Below are 26730 nucleotides of genomic sequence, written 5' to 3'. Positions count from 1 at the left end.
AACAATAATTAACATAATATATTTTTTTCAGAATACATTAGAAATTATCATCTGCTCATAGTATTTTGTATTTGCGGTTTATTTATTCGAAATTGATTTTCGAATTTCCTTATGTTTATATTAAAAATATTAATATATGAATAAAAGTGTATAAAAATTAATGGATTAGTTTTGTAAAATAAAAATCAAAGAAAAAATAAAAATAATATAATAAAAAAGATTAAACTACACATAATTATGTACAAAACTTATTTATTAAAAAGAATATAGGAAATATTTAACATTTACAATAAGTTTTTTTAAATGGATTTTTTCATCATTAACACGAAGAAAATATAAATAGATTATTCTATATTTCTATTTTCACGACCTTCGGTTTCTATTGATTAACATTGGTTTTATTTGATTCTTGATATTCAGGATTTTTTTATATTGTCTTGTTACTTATCAGATGACTTATCTCAATAAATATGATATTTTGTAAATGCTATTTAATAATATAATAATAATAAAAATCATTATTATAATAATGATAATGATGATGATGACGATGATGATGATGATAACAACAATAACAATAGTGATAATAAGAATAGTAGTGATAATATTACGAATTACAATAAAAAGAAGAATATTTAGTGACAAGTTGTCATTTACATAATTATTCTTCACATATTCACAGTAATAATTAAAACTATTTTTGTAATTTCCAAAGAAACTTTTGAAAAGCTTTAGAAAAAACTATTAATTGCACATTGTCTTATTTCACTAAAAAGAATATCTTAATGGTGATATTGATTTTTCGTATTTTCTTTCTTATTATCTTTACTTTTTTAAATTAGTTAAATATTTTTTTAAAGGAATTTAAAGAATATAACGAGTTGTTATCGAATAGGCTATACAGAAAATTTCTCGAGAATTTCATATTTCCATTGTTTTTTATGTTGAATGTGCTTTACTTAAAGAGCTGTACATGTGTGAAATATCACAATAATATTTCTATTTGCGAATTCTTGCACAGTCTAATTCTCATTTTGTTAAGTGCCCAATTTATTTTAAGTTCACGCTATCATTCTTTCTTACTCGCTGCTAATTCCATTTTTTATATCTTTACAAATTGTATTATGATTTTTTTTGTAAACAAAACATTAAAATTTCCTTTAGCTATCGCGATCTAGAGAGTCCAGAGTATCATTACTGGAGGAATGCGTAAGATCACTCAATTCATCAAGATGTTTCTGTTTTTTTCGGACGTTCCAATGAAGACATTCAGCGAGGGAATCGAACCAATCAGTGATTTGATCAGCAGCACAAATCGATGGCACTGGATAAATCGATGTGGTTATCCTAAGACTAAAATAATAATTACTCAGTTAGTATAGGTTTTTCATTTTTAAATTTTTTGCCGATTGTGTTAGTATGTTATTAGAGTATTGATATTTAAAATTTCAAGAATGTATTTCTAAAATTCTCAAAACATCTTTTAGTTAGTTTACTAAAATAATATTTTTACTTTAATTCCATATATATATATATATTAATAACGTTCCTAATTATTCAATTTCTAAGGAAAATTTCTAAAATATCTTTACAATTAATTCTATTTTTAATTCTTCATTTTCATTAAATGAACCATTTACCATATACAATTTTGATATTGAATGAAATTTAAGGAAGTTAAATAAAGGGCTTACTTATTATATAGTAAAAAAAAAAAATAAATAAATGAGCCTATAGTTTCCAAATAAATAGTAATTATCATATATAAATAAAAATATATTTAAGAAATTTTTAAATTATTCAAACGAATATATACATATAAAATTTCAAATATTGACCGTAAATTGAATTTATCGCCGTACAGTATAATAATAACAGTATATACATTTGTATAAAAACACCATTAACAACAGTGTACATCAAATATGAAAAGTTAATCATAAATGAGAGTTCCTAAATAATATTTAAATATTTTAAATAAGTAAAAGAAATTAGTTTTTTTTTTCTATAAAGTATAAGAACATCCCATCACCTGAACAGCGACAGCCCACAGCCCAGGTCTCATTCTTGTTAATCGAATTAATAATGATATATTGATGCCAAGATATAATGGAGAGATAGCTTTCTCACATAAATATATAAAGGAACTCTTCCTCAAAGCATGTGACGGCCTTTCTCATTATTTTATTCCATAAATTAAGCTTCTAATATTTTAAAACAACATTAATATATAGTAAGTAATTTTTTAAAATAATTGAATATAAGATGAAGTATGCATAATGATTTTATTCGTGTGACAATCAAACAAAAAGAAAATTTAATTATTATGAAATTGTCCCATTTCCACAAAATATAAAGATGATATAGTTATATTGAAGAGAATTTTTGTTATAAGTAAATTTTAGAAAAATTTTAATGGGACAAACCTGTCCCCAACGCGTAGCTCTTGCTGATTGCGACCGTCGAAGGAGACGTAGGCTGTGCTTCGTGCTTCGCTATTCGCCATTATCTGTAAAAAGGTATAAGTTCTTTATTATTTTAATTCTCGAAGATTCACCTGTCTCCATGAAAGAGTTCCTGCCGATTTCTACCATCGAATGATACCCATGAGGTATTTCTACTATCTGGTGATACTGAAATCTAATTAAAAACAACATTTTAAATTCATGATTATATACATTTTTTAAATCTATTTTACTTTTTAATATTTGTATCCACTGCTAATTATATAGAATTACATAAATATTCTTTAACGTTATAAACTTGATTATAAAGCATATACAAGGAATGTTGTCGTCATTTATACAAAATTTTGTACTAAATATGCACAAATTATTCATTTTAAAGTTTATTCGAATTAATTACTTAATTAATCAATGATAATATAAAGCGAATAAACAATACGCATTTAGCGAATTAATACGATTCAAACTAATCGACCAAAGCTTTTCAATGAGGAAATCGAAATATTACTTTTAGCTCAACTCCGGCTGGTACAACGATCGGTCGAAATGATAGGGAGTGTGGACAAATGGGTGTGATCATGATGGCTGGTACTGATGGGTGAATCATGCTGGCTCCAGCAGCTACGGCATAGGCGGTCGAGCCCGTTGGTGTACTGACAATAAGTCCGTCACCCTGAACGCTGGTTACGTGTTTGCCATCGATGAAGAGATCGATGTTCGAGAGATACGGGGACGGCCCACGATCTACAACGACTTCATTCAACACCAAAAGATTTGTCGGCGGTTTCGCTGGTTGACCTTCATCACCTTTTCGCATTATTATGCATCGAAGTCTACTTCGAAGCGTAAGTGCTGCGTGACCTAAAAGTTATATCGCAACATAAGACAACATGTTATAAATAAATAAATAAATATTTCACAATAAGTATATAATTTTTTTTTAGTATATAGATTGCCAGTCAATCGATCATTCCTTATTTTTTAAAGTTTAACAATAGAATAGTGCGTATTCTATTTTACACGGTAATTCTAATTTTTACGTTATTTTATATTTCTACCTATGTTTTATCTCTTCTTTATTTTATCATTACATTCGTTTTTTAAAATTCTTTTTGATATATTATAATTTCTTTCTCTTATTTATCAATAACTCTGATAAATTCCGTTTGATTTAAATCTAATATATTCTATAATTGTTCTATGAACTCTATTTCCTTTATTATTTTAGCTTTAACTTCTTCTTCTCTAGCTGTAGTATTACTTTTTATCTTTGTCCTTTATCTGTTCTATTATACACTTTGATTTTTATTCTTCACATATTTTTCTTAACTTATATAAGTTATTCTATTTTTTTTTATTGTTTTTCCTTAATATATATATTTTAATATATTTAACATTTGTAGTTATATATCAATATTTGTTTTGCTTTATTAATTTTTTAATTTGTTTATTGTTTTAATATTGATTATATATTTATCATCCATTATTGAGTGTACAAATGTATGTGTATTATTCCTAATATCGCTTATTATAAATGTTTTTCATGGTTATTCTTTTAAGTTATATATGTTTAGATTATGGATACAAATTTCTTTATTAATCATAATATCTAGTAAAAACAATATTAAACAATATTCATTATTGATTTCTCTTTAATAGAAATTCAATTTCTTCTAGCGGCTTTTATTAAATATCTATTAAAATTTTATATACTGTATTTAAAATTATGATAGATTTGTAGCTACTTAATACGCTCTTCTTTCTTTTATAAGTGAACGCCCTTATTCCTTTGCTTATTTTCTCCGTTTAATATTCTTTTATTTAATCGTAACTTTAATTACTTCATTTTATTTCTATCTTTTATATTATTTTTAGAAGTCTCAACAAATATTTATCTAGTTAATTCTTAGCCAATATCTTCATTCTATTTCAATAATTTTGTGTTAGATATTTTACTTTTATGTGATATCTTTATCTGATTAATCTATTATTTATATTTATACTTATATTCTATTTGTTTGTTTTAAATTTAAAAAATTGCGTTTCCTTTTTTTTAAATTCTATATAATATTATTATTTTACTATTAAGTCTGTAAAATTCTATTTTAAATACTTGCACGAGAATATAAATACAAATATAGAAGTACATTAAATATATTGTTACATTAAAATAATTTTAGAATTACTATTCCTGTTTTAAATATAAGATAAATAATTATTCGAAACAGTAAATTTTAAATTAAGAAAACAATATTTCTATGATTAATATATAATTACGAGTATATTTATCGTACAATAAAATATCATAAAAGTCTCTTACTGAGAATTATAAGAATTCAAAGTATTTATTATATTAATTTAATTGTATTGTAATTAATTTGACTAACTGAATTCTATATTCAATATATATTATTATGAAATTTTGTTATGTACTTTGAAATATATCAAACATTTCGTTAAACTATATTGATTTGAAAAAATATATATGTAAATTATGCACCTTCTAAAACATTTGTTACTTGTTCTTGAAAGTTATCGAATTCGAATGGTGTTAAAAATCCCAAAGATCCTAAATGAAATGCCATGACGGGTGGAACTGACTGTTGAAATAGAAGACTGGCGTATAAGAGTGTTCCATCTCCTCCTAAACAAACGATGAAATCTATACGGTCCTGAAACACAATATCAATTAATAAAATATAATATATAAATGTAAGAACGATTAAAAGTTGATAATTTCATGTATTCAATAAGTCGTTCTAGTGTAAAATATTTTAAAAAATTAAAAAATTCGTTCATTTATTTAATATTAAAAAAATTGAAAATGATTTACAAAACGTCACATACAGGTATTATCATTATACATAATTATTATAGTTAGATAGTCAATTTAGAGTAATGATTTGCTTCATTATTTTTTAAAAGATAATTTTCAGTGATAGATTACCTGAAGATCATCGGTGCCGTCTCTGAACGTCTGCAAGCGATCCCTCACCCCCTGAAATCGCAGATCCTTTGCTAAGGCTGGATCTTCCAACACCGAAGCCTCTACGAATACAACCATTCGTTTTTCCTAAAATAAACAACAATTTAAGGTTATTTATATCATTTATTACGGCTCTAATATGTAATGTAAGAAAATATCATCGTTATATCTCGACATAATTATAAATATGAATAAATCTAAACATTTTTCTGATTTTGTAAGAAAAGTTTCATGACTTTAAAATATAATTAAACAAATGATACTTCTTATTAAGGTGTAATTACATTTTTTTAAACTGTAAATCTTTTCAATTAATCTCTGTAATAAATTAGTTACATTATTCCAAATTTAATAGCTTCAATATAGACTTGTAAAAATGTTTCAATTGAATAAATACAATTAACAGTACTTGATTATTTTGAAATTAACTTAAATCTGATAATTTCGTCAATAATTCACACAAAAAGTCTTTCTCAATTATTGATAAAGAAACAATGATAATGTTGTTTTCAATCAAATCATATTTGTAATCATATATATATCTTCGATTTTTAAGCGGATTATTCGAAAGCTTAATATAAAATTTTCATTATATTTTAATTTTTCTTTGAAAAAATAATATTGACAGGTAAAAGACAAATATAAAATATAAAAAATCCAAATCTAAGAATATATATTTAGAATAAATATACTTTTGCATATGAAATATAAATTTCTTTAAAAATTTTTTTTTATTAATATAAACTCTATATCTGAATTAATTATCTATGTTGACAAGGCTTACTTAATTCAACCGATTTTTTACCTTATGTGGTGCCATGCATTAAAGATCTTTAGGTATTTGTAACAGCAAATTCCAAAACAATTCTGGTCTTTGTAGTGATACAAAATTTTAAATGAATAATAACAATAGCAAATAAAACAAATTTAAAGTTAATTTTATATTTCATATGATACAGAAAATAATACTTTAATTGTATTTTTCTATTATAATTTATATTTATCTGAAATTAAATAAATTACTTGAAATAAATTTTTTTCAAATTAACGTGTGCACGCTTTTCTATAGATTTATTGATTATTTTTACTTAATACAATTAAAGAAATAAAATTTAATTTGTTGTAATGCGATAAAAAAATAAACGATTCAAAATGCTATATATGCTGTATATATATATATATATATATATATATATATATATAAATAAACAAAGAGCCCAATCAAGTTATTGAATGGTATGTTTCTATGTACTTATATTGTTTAACGGTATATTTTAATATATTTAATTTAATAGGAAGTGAAAAGAAGATTAATTTATAAGACTGTTTTTATGCTTTTCATACAGTATTTATCATTTTGCTAATTTTCTAATTCACCGTTGCAAAGTGGATATAAATGAATATAAATGTTTAGATATGAAACAGTGTTTGGGTTGGATTTATAATAATTTCATGGCAAATTTTAATACTATTGATATCACGCAATCATTAATTCTTCAATAAAATTTAAAATCATATAAGCAAAATAAATACTAAAGATAGTAAGACTTTTGAAGAGTAATTAATAAAATTTAAGTAAAGAGCAATTCAGAAAGACAGAGTTGATAAAATATTCATGGAAAACATGAATTTTTATGATTTTTCATAAATGAAATAGAGTTCCTTCGTTGAGATATGAAAAATCAACTAACCATGAGCTAGCGAAGAATGTAGTCAATTAGAACTGTTATCAAGGGTGCGAGTTTTGGGACAATTCAAAATATTATGAGGCTCATTCACTTACTTCTATTAGCCATGTAACAAGCTGCATAAATGGCGGCAACACTGACGAATCACGAACCTTTTTGATGACGAGAACAGTGAGTGGTGGCTTGTACCAAGTTAACCTCTGCGAAGCTGGATCTTGAATTGTCCTGCAATAATCCTATTGTAATGCTAATGGTCGACTAACACGTGGGGAAAAAACGTATGATTACTGAATTTTCATTTGTGATCATTTCAAACTTCACACCCATAAATCTGTAAATATTTATTAAAAAGTTCACCTGTTATATAAATATTTAATTGATATATTGTATGGAGAATGAAGTCTGTATCGTTTTAAATATTTTACAAAGAAATTGTTACGAAATATTCTCATGTATTGATCATTAAAAAAAAATTAATTAATCGACATATGGATAGTATTATATAAAATAATTTATTGCAATGAATCCATATATTCTTATACTTTTCAAAAATTAATCGTATTTAAATTCTAAATCATTCCGTATTTTTATACTGTTTCTTTGGATTATGATTAGTATTATGATTAGTAAAAATTATATATACATATATATAATAAATAATAAGAAAAAAAATATTATGATTAGTAAGAAATGTGTAGGTAAATTTTAGAATTTGTAATTATGTTCAATAATTATATATTGCAAAGTGATTAAATTTGAAAATTTTATTCAAAATCATATGAAGTTCATCACATTGAAAATTCCAAAATTATAATAATGTCCGTTATAAACGCGTTTATATAACAATATGTATACAACCCTAATGAATCAGCTGAATGTAATTTTAATAATGATTTCGTGTATTTTTAAAAATCATTAAACTTTAATTAAAAAATTATCCATAGTAAAATAATAATATGTATTGTTCATTTGTAATCCTATACATTTGTACTTTTTTTTTAATGAATAATTTTGTAAAATTGATAATATTTTATATTAATATTATTTAATTTATTAAAGTACTGAAAGTCGATTTTTGTATATGAAAATTTTAATCGAAACTATAGCTAAGTAAATAATTTTTTATATAAAACGTATCTATATAAAATAGTTAGATAGAGATGTTTATTATTGCATGTAACATAAAGTGTTCAATCTTATGAATTTAATCACTTCGTGATCTTATACTACTGGACCTTGTTGCAAGTTCGCGGTACATAACTTTTTGCATATTAGATACTTTAATTACAGCTACTAATAACTATTCGATATAAATGGTATAAAAGGCAGTATGTATATATTTATACATTTCATATGTAATAGATGATAATTTAAGAATTTAAATATTTAGTTTATAAATACTTATTTAATTGTATGAACCTCGAGAACCAGTCTGGAATTCCGATCGAATTGGAAACGAAAGAATTTCTAAACAGTATTGATAAATTTTAAGAAGCTAAGTTACTTTTTAAAGAATTTAGATATTTTACAGCAAGTTGACACGAAGATTATTACTTCCGCTACAAATTTAATAAATGCATGATCGTTGATATCATGTAACAAAAATGTCATCGTTTAAAAGACCAGTATTGAAACCAGTTTCATAATAATTAAATTAATGAATAAATTTTAAAATTTTAAACATTTTTTTTATTTATAATTTTCTTTTTATTGATTATAAAGATCTTCTTATATGAACCTCGCAGTCTATTCTAAATTTGTTTTACAAATTGCTAATTAAATTCTGAGTGTATAATACATTTAATGTTAATAATTATAAAAGTAAAACATATATTAATAAATATTGTACATTAAATAGAAGAACTTGAAACAATGCAATGTTATATAAAAGAAAAATGAAACGATACCTCTTGTAATTGTTTTAAAACGTTAAGCCAAAGCAATTAAAATTGAGGTTTTATTTACACAAATTTAATACAATATAACAATCAAAATGTTAGATTTACAAAAAAGTTGAAACATCGAGGAACAAGATAATAAACTTGTTTAAAATGATATTTCGAAAGAACGTACAATGCATAAGGAGTTAATGTATTAATGCCATTTTGCTGCTGTTTCGATCCAACGAACCTAACAGTCCCAACCATGATTATCTTAACGACAATGTTTTGCAATTTCTCGTTTCAACGACAGTCTCGCGCATACTGAGTAACGACATTCGCATATATTTTTAACTGGAAAACAATTGAGGCTTCTCGCGCATGCGTACAAGTTTTCGCGCTGTCTATGCTTACATATTACTTATCAAGTATCATTCTGGTATTGCTGATATACGATTGAGGGTGGGGTTAACTGACAGTATGGTCAAGCACTTTTTTCAAATTTTAGAACATATTTATTCGAACGATTATAGTGACATAAGCATATTAACTTAATGGAATTATCGTATTTTATTTTAAATCTAATTAATAAAAATAACAAAATATAAATTAAATATAATTACGATTTTTATTTAACTTGACTTCTTAAGAATAAAAAGATTAACTAGAAATATACGACACTATAATAATTATACAAATAAAATTTGTTTGTATCAGTTAAGAAATATTTATAAGTAATAAAATAATACGTGCGAACATCCAATATTAAAGACTTTCAAATTATAAACTATTATCTTATTTATAAAATAGGTAAACATTATCTCTTGCTATACAACCGATTTTCTAAAAATATTAACGGACGATAATAAATTTTATATTTCTTACTATGTTAAGTATCTTGAATAATTTAAATTGAAGCTATTTCTAAGCACTTTTTTTTATTTAATAGAATTAAAAACAAATATAAAAACTGTTTACATATTTTATTGGCAGCATATATATTATATTAAATTTCTAAATTAATGTTGAGTAGTTCATTTTAATAGATAATTATTCAAAATGATGATTCAAAAATACGTGTATACTACCCATCTTTATTTAACTGTATATTACTATTTTATTGTTGTAAGGGTAGTAGCAATGTAGGAGGTAAATTAATAATTTTTATTGGTATATAAGTTAATCTTGTTATCAAAGAAAATTAAAAGTGTAACAATGCCAATGCATTATTATAGACTATATATTTGAATATTAAATTTTTATAAATGACAAGACAGTTACTATTCATTATAACATTAATTTTAGATTAATTATATTCCGACCACGTTTGTTAAAAAAAGGGATATCAATATTATAACATTGTCTACATTTAATGTAATTACATAAAAAAATAAGTTTTTTTTTTCCAAATGGAGCGTTTTTTTTAACAATCCAATTGTGAATTCAAGGTTATTTATATAAACACTGCGGTGATTAATCGTTAGAAAATGAATAAAATTGAATAAATTTTCATGAAATATTAATGCAACGAAGAATTTGCATTGTTATTAGCATAAAAAGTAAAAAAGACTTGTAAAGATCTTGTATTTAATAATTGATAATTATAATCGATATATGAAATCATTGGCCTCACACTAATTTTTTAACTCTAATGCTAGTAGGGTTTTCAGAAATTTAATGAGGATTGTTATATTTCTACAAAAGTACAGTGTAGTAATAAAAAATTATGTTTAGTTAATTTCGTCGTATTTATTGTTTATCCCAAGTGATTAATTTATATATTTGTTTTCAACATAAGGTATAATGGACTGTCAAGATATTTTTTGCTATACGCGGACATTATGTACAGCATTTCAAGGTATGTGTTAATCACATGCAACACAGTGATCGGATAGACTCATGAATGATTGGCTCGACGATCGCATGTGATTGTTTGTTAATTAGACGGCATTTTAATGTATATTAAAGATGTATTGTTACACTTTTATGAACTTAAAACAGTGCATTTAGTCAGTACACTCATTTTTCTCTTTTGTATTTCTTGTATGTAAATTGTATATAAAATGTTATATATAATTATTAATTCATTTATTATTTTGGTTATATAATGTTATTTATATAATTTTTAATGTGTTTGTCATTAACGTCATATAACATTGGTACATACATGTATAAATAATGTAAAGTGGATAATTTCATACTTTAAACGTACTTTTGGTTTTAATAAAAATGAGCTATCTCTAATAGTATATTCATTTACAGTATAATGATTTTTATTTTACAATCATTATGAGTATTCGTTTACCGTTCAAATTATTTTTTTGCATACGTTCTTGAAATGTGTATTCGTTTCACTGATGTAAACACATAATTTTTCTCATAATATTTGAACTATTTAAAGTTAAATATTGATTTAAAAAAAATAATTTTGTTAAAATTTGGAATCCTAAATTACTTTCTTGCAGATTATATTTAAGGAAGAAATTGCAGAATTCATTATAATGAAAATAGAACATAAATATTACGATATTCCATCTAAAAATTTTGTTCAATTGAGTGTAGTATTATTCTATTCGTTTGAATTATTGTTGTGTATTACATAGATTTTATTTTAATATGCAAAAAAAAGTAGTTAAAGTACATAAGTATCATCCGACACTTATATTCCATTTTCCTTTAAACAGCATTAAATGCACACAACTAATTTTATCCTTTTATTTTATTAACAGAAGGAAAATAAGGATATCTACAAAGGTAAAAACGATATAAATTGTTGATAACTAGTTGCAGTGATTTTTAGAAATTACAAGTACACGTAAATTATTATGTAAACGTTTAGTTAGGAATAAAAAGTATGAGTACATGATACTTTATGCTTTTGCGAATAAATTTTTTAGTTATTATTATTTATGTTTTAATAGAGATAAATTAAAATACAAATTATATTTATAAACTTATTTACTTCTACTCACATAACCATAGCAGAGTTTTTCATGATACGTCCACATGGTCCGAATTGTTGAATAGGGCTTGGCGCATTAAGACTCCTAGTTCTCCTATAAAGAATATACAAACTTTAGCTGATATGATTAAAATTAAACGCAACAATAATTTTTCAATAATATAAGTTAGGGAAATGAATTGAAAATAAAAAACTTATAGGTATTATGTGTATTATTTTAATTTCATTTTCATTTTTTAATTTGAACTCTTTATTTTATAAAAGTGAAAATTCATAACATTAAAATACATATTTAATGTTAAAAAATAATAAGTAACATTTTATGGAATGTAAAAATAATTTTAATATTTTATAATAATTTTAAATATCATATTGCGTGCTCAATATTACTTATATATTAATTACTTTCATACCTACAAATTATAAGTAAGAGAGCTAAAATAAATAAAATACGAACTCTTTTTCAATTTTAGTACGTAAGAACTGCATCGTAATGTTTATTAATAAGTTTAGAAAAATTCCCCTTAATTTAAGTTCCTGCCTTAAGCTTGTTAAACTTTATTAATAATTTTTTCATTATTTTTTAATATTATAAAGATTTACTATGGATACAACTAATTTGGAATTACAAATTCTATGACTAATAATCAGGATATTAATTTGAAAAGCATTTAAATAATTTTTATAATTTTCTTTGTTCATTGAAAATTTATATATAAATATGTAAGCTATTTAACGCAGATAATTGTTGATAAAAAGAATAAGAATATAAAATATTATAGAAGATTTTTCTACCAGAAAGATAAAAATACAATTTTAAAAGTGTAATTTTAAAATTATATATTTTAATATTAACAATATATCAAATAAAGAAACGGTTTTCAGTTTTTTAATAATTTAATAAATATAAAAGATGCCTAATATTATTTATATAATACTTATAAATTATGATTAAATAAGTAATAGTTTGTGGTTTCTTCAAAGGCATACAATCACATGAGCTTAATTACTTTTAAGTACTTCATGTAGACAAAAATTAGTCCAACTAATATCACTAATAAAATGAAAAAATATACGTATTTTTAGTTCATTTTACTGAAATATTCGTTTTTTGTAATGAATATAATTTTCTTAAACAACAATGAAATTATGACTCGTATTGCACCTGAGATGTAGAATAGATCATACGCTTAAAAATACCAAGTCATTATTATAATGAATTTCCGTATTTTATATAAACATAATATTTCAACAATTAAATATCCTAAGATTTTCTATAAATGAAAACTGCTTTATTTTTGACGCGAGTCTTATAGTACCCTTTCTATACTTCAATTTATTTTTTTGCAATGGTAATATTAACTTACTTTGATATTGAAAATATATGGATTCCTCTGCTGGTCATATCAGTATTATTGTTTTTCAGATATTTTAAAATTATTTTATTCTATAATAATCCTGTTTTATATTTTTATTCACAAATACACGATAAGAGTACATTATTTGTTCTTAAATACATTACGCAATTAAAAAAAATTATTTTTTAGTTACTGCATTTACATTGAGTAATTTATTACCTTTCATTTACAAACAAAAATGATCACCATTTACCCATATTTTATCGTATTCTGTACTTTAATAATATATGTAATAATTTATACATTAATTTCAAATAGTACACGTTAAAATTTATTTTGTCATTTAATATTGTAGGCGGACAGCATCGAGCTTACATAGGAAATTAAAACATCTCATCACTCTCTAATTTAAAGAAACTAAGAAGACGTAAGTGTATCTTATCGTTATAAAAAATTTCATTATGTACGAGGTTATATAAGGTAGTTTAGATGATTTTAAAAATGTTAATTGAAAACAATTATTGATAAAATAGACTAAAGATTAAGAAACCAGTAAGGAGCATATGTTTTGTCATTTACTATAAATAATTTATAAGAGTGTAGCATAAAAAGTAGATGTATATGAACATGTTTATTTTTGAATTATTGAAATAATTTAAATCTTCAATCTGTACTTGTAAAATGATTTAAGTTTAATTATAAAGTTCGGTTGCTATCTTAAAATCCATTGTTACTTATAAAATTATACTTATTATACTTAAGAAGTTCTTTAGTTATTTAAATAAAATTTAAATTTAATCAAACACAATGTATTATATTCATCTAATAATTCTTTTAAACTTCCAAATTTTTTTTAGTTTCATTAACTATTTGTGGCATTATTTATAAAATAAATCTATTGTTTTATTTATTTTACATTCAATGTAAATATTTATAAAATGAAAACTTTTTTTATTAACTTTACTTCGATAAGCATATAAAATATAATAAAACATCACTCATGAAATAGAAATTTTTTAATAAAAGTTTAACATTTATTTGTTATCAGTATATAAAATAATTTTCTGTTGTATAAACACATGCAATTCGCATAATCTACTGTTGTTACTTTGTATTGTAAAAATAGCATGAATAGTATCCTACAATAAAAATCAACATAAAAAAAAATTCATTTGAATCAACGAACAAATTCCAATCAACTTAAGAGTGAGATATGAGTGTCACGATGTAACATTGAATGGCTATATTTTACTTGAATAGCACCCCATGGTGTACAGATAATTTGTACACTTTCATGTGTAGTGTTGTCAAGCCACGTCACAGCTACGCATTTCCACAGATTCTTACGCAACTAACAACAGCAATTGAGGGAATGACACATGAAAAATTGGAACACTATAAATATTATATATGTAACTGAATTCGGCTGATCACTCTTCCAGTTTCCTATCAATTGATTTGTTGGCCTGGTATAGCGACCTCTCTTATCAGCCTTTCAGAATTTATTTTAAGATAATAAAATTGTGGGATGTTTGCGTGAAGTTGAAATCGGCGTTGGATTAAAATATTATTAAAATACTAACAGTTGAGAAATTCAAAACCATATTGGCTTCCCTGTCAGGCATTTTATTTAAAAATTTCTCTCTTCTGATCATATTAGATTATACATGCTTTATAATAATTTTCATTATTTAAAATAATTAAGTTACTTATGCATGATAGTATATATAATAGTACTTATTATTATATTATTATAATATTAAATAGTTATTATTCTCGTAATATAATATATATTTTCATACAAAAAAAATCATTTTGAAAATTAATATTATTATTATTTAAAAATATTAAAATCGAAATATGTATTTGCAATAAAATATCATTAAAGTATTAAAAATATAATCACAAAGTTCCAACCAAACTCTGAATTATTAATAGGATGAATAAAATGTTTTTCAGATTAATAAAAAATATTAATTTAAGATATATAATTTCAACGAGTAAAAGAAAAAGTTATTTCGGATCTTTATATTCTTAAATTGTTTTATACGATAAACCTTAGAGTATTATGTAATTCATTTTATGCTTACAAATATAACGCTCATGTTATTATTTATTAATTATGTCTTTACTTATTATTCAGAAATAAATATCTTCTCGAACAAGAAATTACTGCTATAGAAGAAAATATATAAAGTTATGTTATCATTGCCAATTTTGTATTAAAAAAATTTTATATTATTTTGATATTTTAAAAATTGAAAATTTACGAATTTTACAAATGTTCAACATAAAATAATAACAGTATTTAATGATACTGTACGTTCGATAAAATATTCATATTGATTATTATTATAATAATTAGGTAAAATAATAAAAATAAAATAAATTATAAAAATAAATTTTTATATACTTTTAAATGCTTTTTAATCTTTTTTTTCATAATAAAAAGCAACTTTTATTTATATATTTTTTAGTATGTAATTTTCATATTTACATAAATAGAATGATTTATCAAATAAGAAGTACTGTTTATTTTTCTACATTATATTAATGCATGCAAATATTTAACATGTCTTCATTTTGTTTTATGTTTATACCAAAAGCTAAGTGCAACATCCATAATTTCATTATAATTATTTATCGTCATTCATGTATTTGAATATTGTTTTCTAAAATATTATCATAATTGATATGCAACACACTATTAAAACGTAAGATTTGATAATTTGTTCAAATTTTTGAGGATCGTTATCATTTTAAATATATGCTGGATTCCAATAATTAATAAATATGTTAGCTGTAATATATCAATATTTATCTATATCACTGTAAATACTTTTTTTTACTTTTGTCAAAAAATATTATTTGGACAGTGTATTTAAAAAATCTAATTCTAACTTCAGATCTTTAAACATTTTAATTTATTATAGTAATTTTACTATAATAGGAAGTTTAATATTATAGATTTATACTTATATTTTAAATTTTACGAATAAGAAGAATTGATAATAAAAGATATAATAAAAAACTTTGGATTTCTTTTCTAAATAAAAAAATTACTATGTTTACCGATTAAATAATATGAATGGATAAGTATAATCAATATGCATTTTTAATGTTCTAATAAATGGCTAAATTAATATACATAAATAATTTTGTATTAATATTACAAGAATAGTTTATTATCTAAATTTAATTTCACTATTCATTCAATTTCATTTCAATTTCATTATTTGTAAATAAATCTTCAATTCAACGACATTAAAAAATATGAGAAATTTATAAAATAACAAAATTCAGTTTTAAATTTAATTTAAAAATTAGTATCATTTTTCATTCGTATAATTACAAACTAATCAACTTATAACATATCAATAAAAATATTCTAAATTAAGTTAATTGTATTTAAAAATGATTTAAATATTATGTAATTGACATTACTATAAATTACAACAAAATCATTTTTGTAAAATATTTTTATTCTGTAATATATATTTTCAGATTTTAAAAATAAATGGGAAATTATAATTTACATCTACACGATATGACTTCAGAATATAAATTTTATATTTTTATACCATACTTTTAAAAATAAATATTGTGTTCATATATATTCCATTATTACATTGATTAAAAAGTGAAAAATACTATAATTTTTAATAAAAAGGTTTTAAATAAAAAAAATTGCAATTTATAAATTTCACTTAATTAAATAATATATATTCAATGTTTTCTTTACTTAAATTCCGTTAACTTTTTTTATTATTATACCAATTACCTATTATACCTTTTAAATTATTTTTAATTTAATATAAAAAATATTTAAAATAAAATTTTAATTACAATTAGATGTATATAAAAAAATTAAAAAAATGTATTATAAATACAAATGAATTTTTTGTATATTTAGGATGTTCAAAATTTGTTAGCATTTACAAAAAAAAAAAACTGTGCAATAATACTGAACAAAAGTCATGTATCAAATTTGAATACTAGTTAAGCAAAATAAAAAAGGACGTTATTTTATCCAGTGATACGGTAAAATAACTTAAAAATATAAACGTTTAATTAATGTATCATTAAGATCACTGAAATATGTATTTATTTATTCATGTTAAGTTATTGATAGTAATATGTAAATAATTATAAATAATTGAGACATATATACGATAATAAATTGTGAAGATAGAAGAGTATTTTTCGATAAAAAATATCGTCGATAGTGTAAGAAACTCAGTTTAAAACATAATAAAATCCGTTTATGAGTATATTCGATTTATAATTTATCAGAAACATGTTTCAAATATAAAACACTGAATAATATTGAAAATCTTGATTACTATGTTATATCAATACTGAAAATTTTAATACTGAAAATGTAACTAGAATAAAGTAATTAAAATAGATTTATTTTTAATAAATTATTATTTTGTAATGAATATTCCGGAACAAAATCTAAAAAAAACAATCATTTTATACAACCGGACAATAAAAAATGCATTACATATTTATTCAATTTTATTTTAATATTACTGTTTTATTTGTTTTTATTCCCTTTTTTTTGTTTAAATAGAATTTCTCTTAATACAATCCTCATATGTCGTTTGAATATTGTAGTTTAAAAAAGTGTTTTTTCTTTTAATTGAAATAAAAAATATAATTAATTGTAATCAAATTTAATAACCTTTCTAATTTACATTTCTGAACCAATTTTTTTTTAATTAAAATAAAATTTTCTATTTTAAATACCTTTTTGGGGTCGATTCATAAACAAAATTGCTGAATTATAATTACAAATATTGTAGAAATTTATCTACTTTAATAGAGATATCTAAAACTATAAACAGAATTTTTATAAATATATAGTAAATAATAAATTGATGTTAAAGATTACTTATCAAGATATAATTTGGTATATTTATTATGAATAAAATACTTTTTTTTTTTAATTACATGAATATAATAATAGAATTATAGAATTTACTTGAAATATAATGAATTTAAAAAAAGAAGTTTCTTTATTTCATCTTTATAACCAATAAAATATTTAATATATGTATTAAAGTAACGTTTCTTTTTAGAATATTTTACTTTAATACCTAAAAAATGACTTATTTGTCGATATGATCACAAAAAAATTATATTTCTTTTGCGTTTTTATTTATTATAGATAAAATAAAAATAGATAATTAAAAATCTATTTATAACTCTGATTTGACACCATTACCTACAATTAATCGAAAGTGTATAGAAAAATAACTTTTAATAATTTTCTCCATAATATTGATTATAATTACAAAATGTAATGAAAAATTTGGCAAATATTAATCTTTGAAAGCGTAGTCGTTTTAATCTAACTTTATTCCTAAAACAATTTTATTGGAATATCTTCGCAGAAGAGCATTGTATATTTAATGGTAATTCGTTACTTCTTTCTCACATGGATGTCATTATTTATCATAAGTCGGATCAATAAATAAATTTCTATAAATTTATTTATCGAAATTTATTTATTTATTCGAATAAATGTTTATTAAAATTATTGAATCTACTGTGCATTGGATTTAAAAAGCAATACATTTTACTTCATTAGGTTGAAACATGATCGAAGAATGACCGAAGAATGGCGAATGCTCATAGTGTATAGTAATATTTATGGAATTCTATGTGTATATATGAAGAAGGGATAGAGAAAAACAAAAATATATAAATAAATACAGTGACAAAATAAGGGACAACGTAGGCTAATACGTCAGAATATTTATAGAGCCCGCAGAAGGTAGATATAAATTTTTGAGTATCGTAATGTTCAACTTAGTAATTTTTAATTTATATAAGGTAATAGTGTGGATGCTTTGTATAATGTTAGGAGCATTTGTCCAGGAAAGTTGACTGTGTAGGTGATGAAATGTTTCGATGGAATTCTAGTGCGCCAGTGAAAGGATCACAAAAATTTACCAAGTAAAGTAGATGAAGGTCGATATGATAATAATTATAGTGATTCTGATGTTAATATTATGCAAAACTGAACTTGAACATTATTTAAATAATTGCTCATTTTTTCATGTTATGAGAAAACTACCTATATTATAAACTATTACTGTAATAACAGTCTCAATTTTGAAATATTTTAGCAGTTTGATAGATGTGAGACTATTTAATAATCTTAATTTGTTCCATTAATAGTACATATGTATTAGATTATATAACGAATAGGAAAATATTTTTTTTGTTTTTATGTTTTCATATTAGTATGTATACAAAACAATTCAAATTTATTCCACAAATATGTTTAATTTTTAAGATGAACAATATTTATATAAAAATTTTAAATCCATTGTTAAAAATGAATTACATAATATACATTAATCTCTATTCTATAATAAATTAATAAAGTATACATTGTCTTATAATATGTAAAATATATATCAACAAATGTAGTATATTATATAAATATGGTAACTAAAAATCATTTTATATTATAATAATAGGAAATAATATTTTCTATATATTATATAAAGATTTCAATATTAAAGTGTATTATATACGAGGTTTACACTAATTTTACGTTTTTACATCATAACTTGATACTACTAAATAGCATAAATACTTTAAAAAAAAAACTACTATCGAAAATAATTAGAATCATATAGAAAATTGTGTAAATTTCAATTTATTGTGTGTATTAAAAAAATTTGTTTTTTCAGAACATTAAAAAGTCAATAGTGAGACCTGAACAGTCTGAGAAACTTTCTCTTAAATGTGGAGAAACCTCTTAGTACAGTTTGGAAGGTTAGTTTTTACAATTACTTATTCTTCGCTAGAATATAATTTATATTATCATTAGATTCAAAATGTAGAAAATTAGAAAATTTATTTTTATTTGAGTTTATTCGCTCTTAAATACATATATATTGTAAATTAATTCTAATAATTATGAATTACTTATTTAAATATTAATTATATTCGACATTGTGAATAAAAATTCATTCAATTAAAATAAATATAAATTCAAGTTAATATTTAATAAATAGTTTATTTCAAGTTAAAACCATGAGATTATAAATTATAAGTACTTTTTTATAGACACCGTCATTAGTTTAATCATAAAATAACGAATTTATTATAAAATTTAAAGATAATATAAGTGCTCTAAACATTTCGAAGTAATATTTATTATGAAGTGAAGAATTGTATAAGAAAAAGCATTGTATTTGCGATATAAAGTTCTTCGATTACATCTCGAAAATAATGATAAAAACAAGGTGCATATTAATTAATGATATAAAATACCATCGATACAGGCTCTATAGCTTCTGTATTTTATTATTATACAAACAATATTCAAAACTATCGATGCATGTTCAACAATTTATAAATTATCTATGTACATAATTTCGAATCATCCGTAATTTTTCTGCATAGTTTATGAGGAAAGAAAAAAAAGAAATGAAAGAATTTTAGCAACTTGACGATAGATAAAAGATGCTCATCAAGCATTCGGAATTTCTTTTGCGAGCGCTCCAATGAAAACAGAACGAAGAAAATGAAATCATTCACTGGTATGCAGACGCAGCGAAAGGGAAACGCGTTCTTCGTTTTAAAAATTAACGAGATTCCATAATGTACACGCACAGTTAGATAGGCAGCAGAACAGTAAACGCTATATTGCTTTCAGTTTTTTTATGTTTCTGTAATTATTCATTTGACATTCTGTCGCATGACAATTTAATTACAAATTTCAAAAATATTTAATTAGTAATAAAATAGTAAACTAAAATGGATTTGATGCAGAATATTAATAAAAGTTACTTATACATATTTTAGTGCATTTTTTTCAATTCTTATTATCTATTGACTTATAAATAATAGAACATCTATATTTAAAATATTTAATACTATAGATCAGTATTATATCAGTTTTGTACTTACACTATCAATAATACATAATAATAATCAAAGCAACATCAAATTATTAGCATAGGGATATTTTTATATTCGTATCAAGAATGATTTTATAATTTATATTTACTTCCTATAAATTTCAGTACGTCTAGTAAAATAATTTGAATGATAAGGTATTACTTGTCATACGAACAGATAAACTTTTATAAAGCGAATGTATATCAAAACTGACATTAAATATTATGAAGTTTCTTTTACTTAAAAATTATAAGAAAAATGATCTTAATTGTAATTCTAGAAATAGTAAAATATTAATCATTTTTAAAAATACATGATATACATTTCAAATAGTCTGTTTTTTTATTCCTAATTGTAATGTGTAATAATTTTCGATTGTTCAATGTACTCCACAAACTATATTAAGCGTTATAAATATTTAATGATTAATTTAGATTTTTTTATATATTATAAGAAAAATGTATAATATTATAATTACGTATTTTTTATATGGATCCGTCGATATATAACTATTGATAATTAAAATTGATCATACGTAAACGATCATTCATATAGAATCATTGTATTTAATTTTCATTCTTTAAATTATAGTAATTTATTATTAGATTTTATTATTTTGCGTGTTCAAAGTATTTAAAAATTTTAAAAAAATAAAAAAACATTCAGGAACATTAATTAATCATTATCAAGTTTTAAGAAAAAATCAAAAGTTCTTTCTTCACGCCATTTAAAAACTATTGTAAATTTTTATACACTTTATATTAAAAGTTACTGATTGTTTATAATATTCTTTATATACATTACTTATGGCTCAATATAAATTAAAAGTACTTTATCACAGACATACATATAAATATATATATATATATATATATATTAAACGCGAAATATAAAGTTGATTAAAAGGACAAATTGTTAGTTCATACTTTTAAGAAGTAATAGCTTAATTATTTTGGTATTCTAAATGATGTTAATAATACCTAATATCAATATTAAATTCTAAAAAAATATATTCTAAATAAATTTGTATTAAAGAAATGATTAAAAATGTATGAAATATAATCTTATTTAAATATAATCTATTAAATGCTTTAGAAATCCGCCATTAAAGCTAGAAAAACAAAAATTTTATAACAAAATTTTAATAAAAATTCTTTTATTTTTTGAAATATTAAAAAAATTTAATTATTTTCTAGAGCAATCCAATATGCTGGATATAAAAATAGAAATTATCAAAGAATTTTAATATAAAATATAAGAATATCGTATTGTTATGATTAAATATAAACATAAACTAAACTAATCGATTAAGGAAATGAAGAAATATAAAATAAATTGACTTATAAATATGAACAATCTATCAATACAGACTATACAACAGCTATATTCATAGTCAGTAAGTACAACATTTCTTTATAATGTATTTAATATTTATAGAAAAGTGTGAATAAAATAAAATATAAACGATTTAACTCGTTCCAGATAGGGAATAAACAATATTTCGTTATGAAATATATTTAATAAGGGTTACATTGAGATAATAATTGTAACGTCCTAAAATTTATTATTTATTGCTTTAATTTAAAACATTCTTAAATAATTTATAATCTTCGTATTTCGAGTAATTTGCATGCAACATTTGCATTGCAAACGTTCAGAATTAAATCATATATCATATGATGCAAGAAAATGTGTTTTTTATTATTTAATTAAGATTTCAATATATATGGATAATGCCAATTCAATACTAAATTAAAATAATCCATTATTGAAAATTTAGTAAGTTTATGGAAAATAATAAAATCATTATTAGCAAAAATAAATAAAGTTAACAATAAATATAAACTCACAAAAATAGTGTGGCAGTATCAATATATTAATTTTACAGAACCTTCAAATAGATAAATTAATATCGTAATAAAAAAATAACAACAATAAATTGATACATAATACAAAGGAAATGATTTTGAAAAAACCTTGTTTTTCTATTCTTCTTCGTCCGTGATAATATAACATTAATCAAACGAAATTCTTAAATAATTAATTAAACAATTAATTCAAATAATTTAAAATTGAAAATTTTAGTAAATTTTTACAATATCAAATCAGTATCATTCAACTGAAATAAAAATATATAAAATTATTTTATAACTTCTGCTACACAGTGTGTTCATTTTAATTTATCCATCTGAAATAATGTTTATTAAGATAAAAAGAAAAGCCTGAGGTAAAATTTGAGGTAAAAACAGTACACATAATTGTATTTTTGTAAGAACTAGAAAGCAGAGGAGCTTTGGAATAAATTAAGTTAAAATAAAGAAACTGATATTAAATTAAATTCAATTGTACGCAATAGTTTTAAATTACTAAAGTGATCAATCTGTAAATTGATAAAATAGGAATATATACTTTTTTTAAAGATTATAGAAAATCGAATTTTTATTAATATTATTATTTACCATGTAAGTGATAATTACTGTATTGAGTTAAAAAGAATATAAATTTTTTCTGTTTCTATTACTTACACTTTTACTATAAAAGTAAATAATAACTTAAGATAAATAAAAATAAAATTAAGTAATAAGTAAAATAATACATAAAATAAAATTTTGAAAAAGTTGAAAACAAAAATTACCCATTAATTAATTAATTTACTATGGTTTTATAACTTCACATATATTTTAGTAATAAATAAAAGAAAATCATACGTAAAAATGCAACGATTCTAATAATTATGTGTTCTAAGAATTATGTATAAATCTATCTTGTTTTTATTATAAGAGAATTATTTTGAGGTTAAAGTGTTCATAAGTATATGAAATACTGAACATTTGACTTCTAAAAAATCCATTTAATCTTCATACCTAATATCGATTTCGGAGTCGGATCTCTGATTATGAGCAGTCGACGACGTCATTCGAAAATACGAAAAGTGACGTTAGTGTATTACTGGATGCATTACACGAGAGACTAAGTACGGGGAGTGGTCGACGACCCGAGAATGGACAAAACGCGCATGCTTGAAATGAATTCATGATATAAACTTGTCTGCGACCTTACCCCTGATAGATCTCTTTATTACCAGGTTCTTTAATTTTTAATATTATGACAAGTTTTTAAATTTCCAATAGATATATTGTTATTAAATTACATTTTTAATTAATAACATATTATTACTGAACCAATGTAATTAATATTAAATACAATAACATTTTTTTTTTAAGATTTAATAATTATGTAAATATTTTAAGAAAAATGTTTATCTCATTTTTAATAATAATATTAATATAATAATATTAATTATAAATTTATATTAATTTTTTCTATTGAGTATAAATTATTCTTTCGCCTATCTAAACAGTTATTTTGCAGTATAGTATTAAAACAACATTACATTAGAAGAAATAAAAAGTATTATATTTAAAATTAAATTTATAAATTATGTTTTGTTTAATATAATTTCTATAAGATTTTTTTTTTTAAATAAAATAAAAAAAATTCCGATACCGGGAATCGAACCCGAGCCTCCTGGGTGAGAGCCAGGTATCCTAGCCACTAGACCATACCGGAGTCACAATATAATATTATTATATATTATAGCTTACAGATTTAATATTATGAATTAAATTAGTAATTAAATTTAAAAATTCGACAATTAAACATATTATAAATTTTAATTTGGTGTAAGTAAAATTATTGATAAAGCTTTTAGATTATTTAAATTGTATATTTTTTTAGTGTAAAAATCTATAGTAAACTTTATATAAATTGAAAAAATGGTTTATAAATTAAACCATTATAAATAAACATCATATTCGATCAAATATTTTCTTAATTACTGCTATTGAATGTATAAAAATATAGCGTAAAATATATAAACAAAAAACTTTCTATACTTGTTTGGAATAGCTTTATATTTAATTTACCATTTTAGGTACATAAAATTATACTATTTAATTTCTTAAATCTTTTTAATAGAAAATTTTTTTCAGTAAAATAATAATAATATATAGATAATAATAAAAAAAAAAAAAATATATATATATATATATATATATATATATATGTATGTATTTGGTTAAATATGCTAATATCATTTATAGAAAGGAATAATAATTTAAAATGTATGCATTATTATAATAATCACAAATTTTATTAAGAATATATTTAAAAAACTGTCTGCATTGAGCCAAGCTGAATCACTCATAAGGATTCTTAAAAAATAATAGTATAAACGCAGGTATACTTCAATTATGTTTGTCATTATACAGTAGATTTGATAATGATTATCGATGGAACTGATATTTATTATTTTTAAAGAATTAATCGGTCACTTGCGTCCGTCTTAAATTCGAGATTAGCCGTCATATGTAATTTGAAAAATAAAATGGCAAATCGAAATTTAAATCTACTGGAAAATAGTTATATAAATAGGTAGGTAGATAGGTAGGTAGGTAGGTAGGTAGGTAGGTAGGTAGGTAGGTAGGTACGTAGGTAGGTAGGTAGATAAGTAAATAGGTAGGTTGGTCGCTAGGTAGCTAGGTATGTGGGTTGATAGGTAGGTAGAGAAATAGATAGATAGTTAGATAGATAATTAGAGAGAGAGAGAGAGAGAGAGAGAGAGTGAGAGAGTGAGAGGGAGTGACGAAGAGGGTCTGAGTAACTCACGGCCAAGTACCGGAACGCTTCCTCCTACGAAACTCCAACTCTTTATAATCGTGTATGAGCTGCTGCCCTCGAGGCTCCGGTGTGTCTCGCTCCCAGGAGTCTATGAGCAATTCGCAACTCGCGCTACAACGGCGTGAACGTTCACGCATTATAACCTCCATCTAGACAGTGGTCATCATGCAGATCCCGTGCTCTACTGCCCTCCAAATCATTGTTCTATCTTTATTGTCGACATTATTGTCTAAACGTCATTATTTGTCGTAACGATATTATTTTCTATTTGTTATTGAATTATATGATTTTACTGATCGATTTAAGATCGTTGAATACGTTATTTACAACCGGTTCCGCTTTAATTATATAACTATTAACCGAAGACCGCCTCTCAGGTATTTAATCCAAATAGTCCATCGTGGATTAACGTTATCACACGAAAATGTTATGGAAGCGCTATAAATCAGTAATATCAATTTCGAGATGCGATGTTGACAAAACAAATGAGAAAAAGTACAAGTAGGGGTTTTCACTCGGAAAATTCGAATAATTGCTCGATCAATCAAGCCGAGACACGTGTTGTTACCATCCAATTTGAAATCCTTATCTGACAAATACATTTGCACATCACAGTCGCCGCTGTTTCCTATCCTCGACGTGAGGATTACTCGAACGCAATTTTCACTACCGCTACAAAAATGTTTCGAAAGATAAAATGCCGCGAAGAGGAAGGGTGCGCGTTTCTCACTAGCACGTAAGCACCTTCGATAACATCCGAATGTCGCGGCGGTCGAGACTTTACT

General features: G+C 22.8%; 1 protein-coding gene and 1 non-coding gene across 10 annotated transcripts in view; both read right to left on the bottom strand.

The window, feature by feature from the left end:
* Window positions 1–756: 756 nt before the first annotated feature.
* Window positions 757–26730, bottom strand: part of LOC105360250 (NAD kinase) — a 41670-nt gene continuing 15696 nt past the window's right edge. For 4 of the 9 annotated variants that reach the window (XM_011497121.1, XM_011497146.1, XM_011497139.1 and 1 more), the window contains 7 exons: window positions 11992–12075; window positions 7235–7364; window positions 5413–5538; window positions 4966–5137; window positions 2974–3326; window positions 2558–2640; window positions 757–1353 (listed from right to left, as the gene is read on the bottom strand). In XM_011497121.1, coding sequence (XP_011495423.1) covers window positions 1161–1353; window positions 2558–2640; window positions 2974–3326; window positions 4966–5137; window positions 5413–5538; window positions 7235–7364; window positions 11992–12075 — 1141 coding nt within the window. In that variant the 3' untranslated portion in view covers window positions 757–1160. Of the gene's footprint in view, window positions 1354–2426; window positions 2510–2557; window positions 2641–2973; window positions 3327–4965; window positions 5138–5412; window positions 5539–7234; window positions 7365–11991; window positions 12076–24129; window positions 24148–25933; window positions 26638–26730 lie in introns of those variants that run through there. The other 5 variants (XM_011497105.1, XM_011497112.1, XM_011497170.1 and 2 more) reach the window with 5 other exon arrangements.
* Window positions 24764–24835, bottom strand: TRNAE-CUC (transfer RNA glutamic acid (anticodon CUC)). The gene has a single exon. It is a non-coding gene; the product is annotated as a tRNA-Glu (tRNA).

This window comes from Ceratosolen solmsi, unplaced genomic scaffold (genome assembly GCF_000503995.2).
Source record: "Ceratosolen solmsi marchali unplaced genomic scaffold, CerSol_1.0 scaffold10, whole genome shotgun sequence".
Lineage (NCBI taxonomy): Eukaryota > Metazoa > Arthropoda > Insecta > Hymenoptera > Agaonidae > Ceratosolen > Ceratosolen solmsi.
Note: the sequence above shows the minus strand (reverse complement) of the source record. Positions and strands in the feature narration are given on the sequence as shown.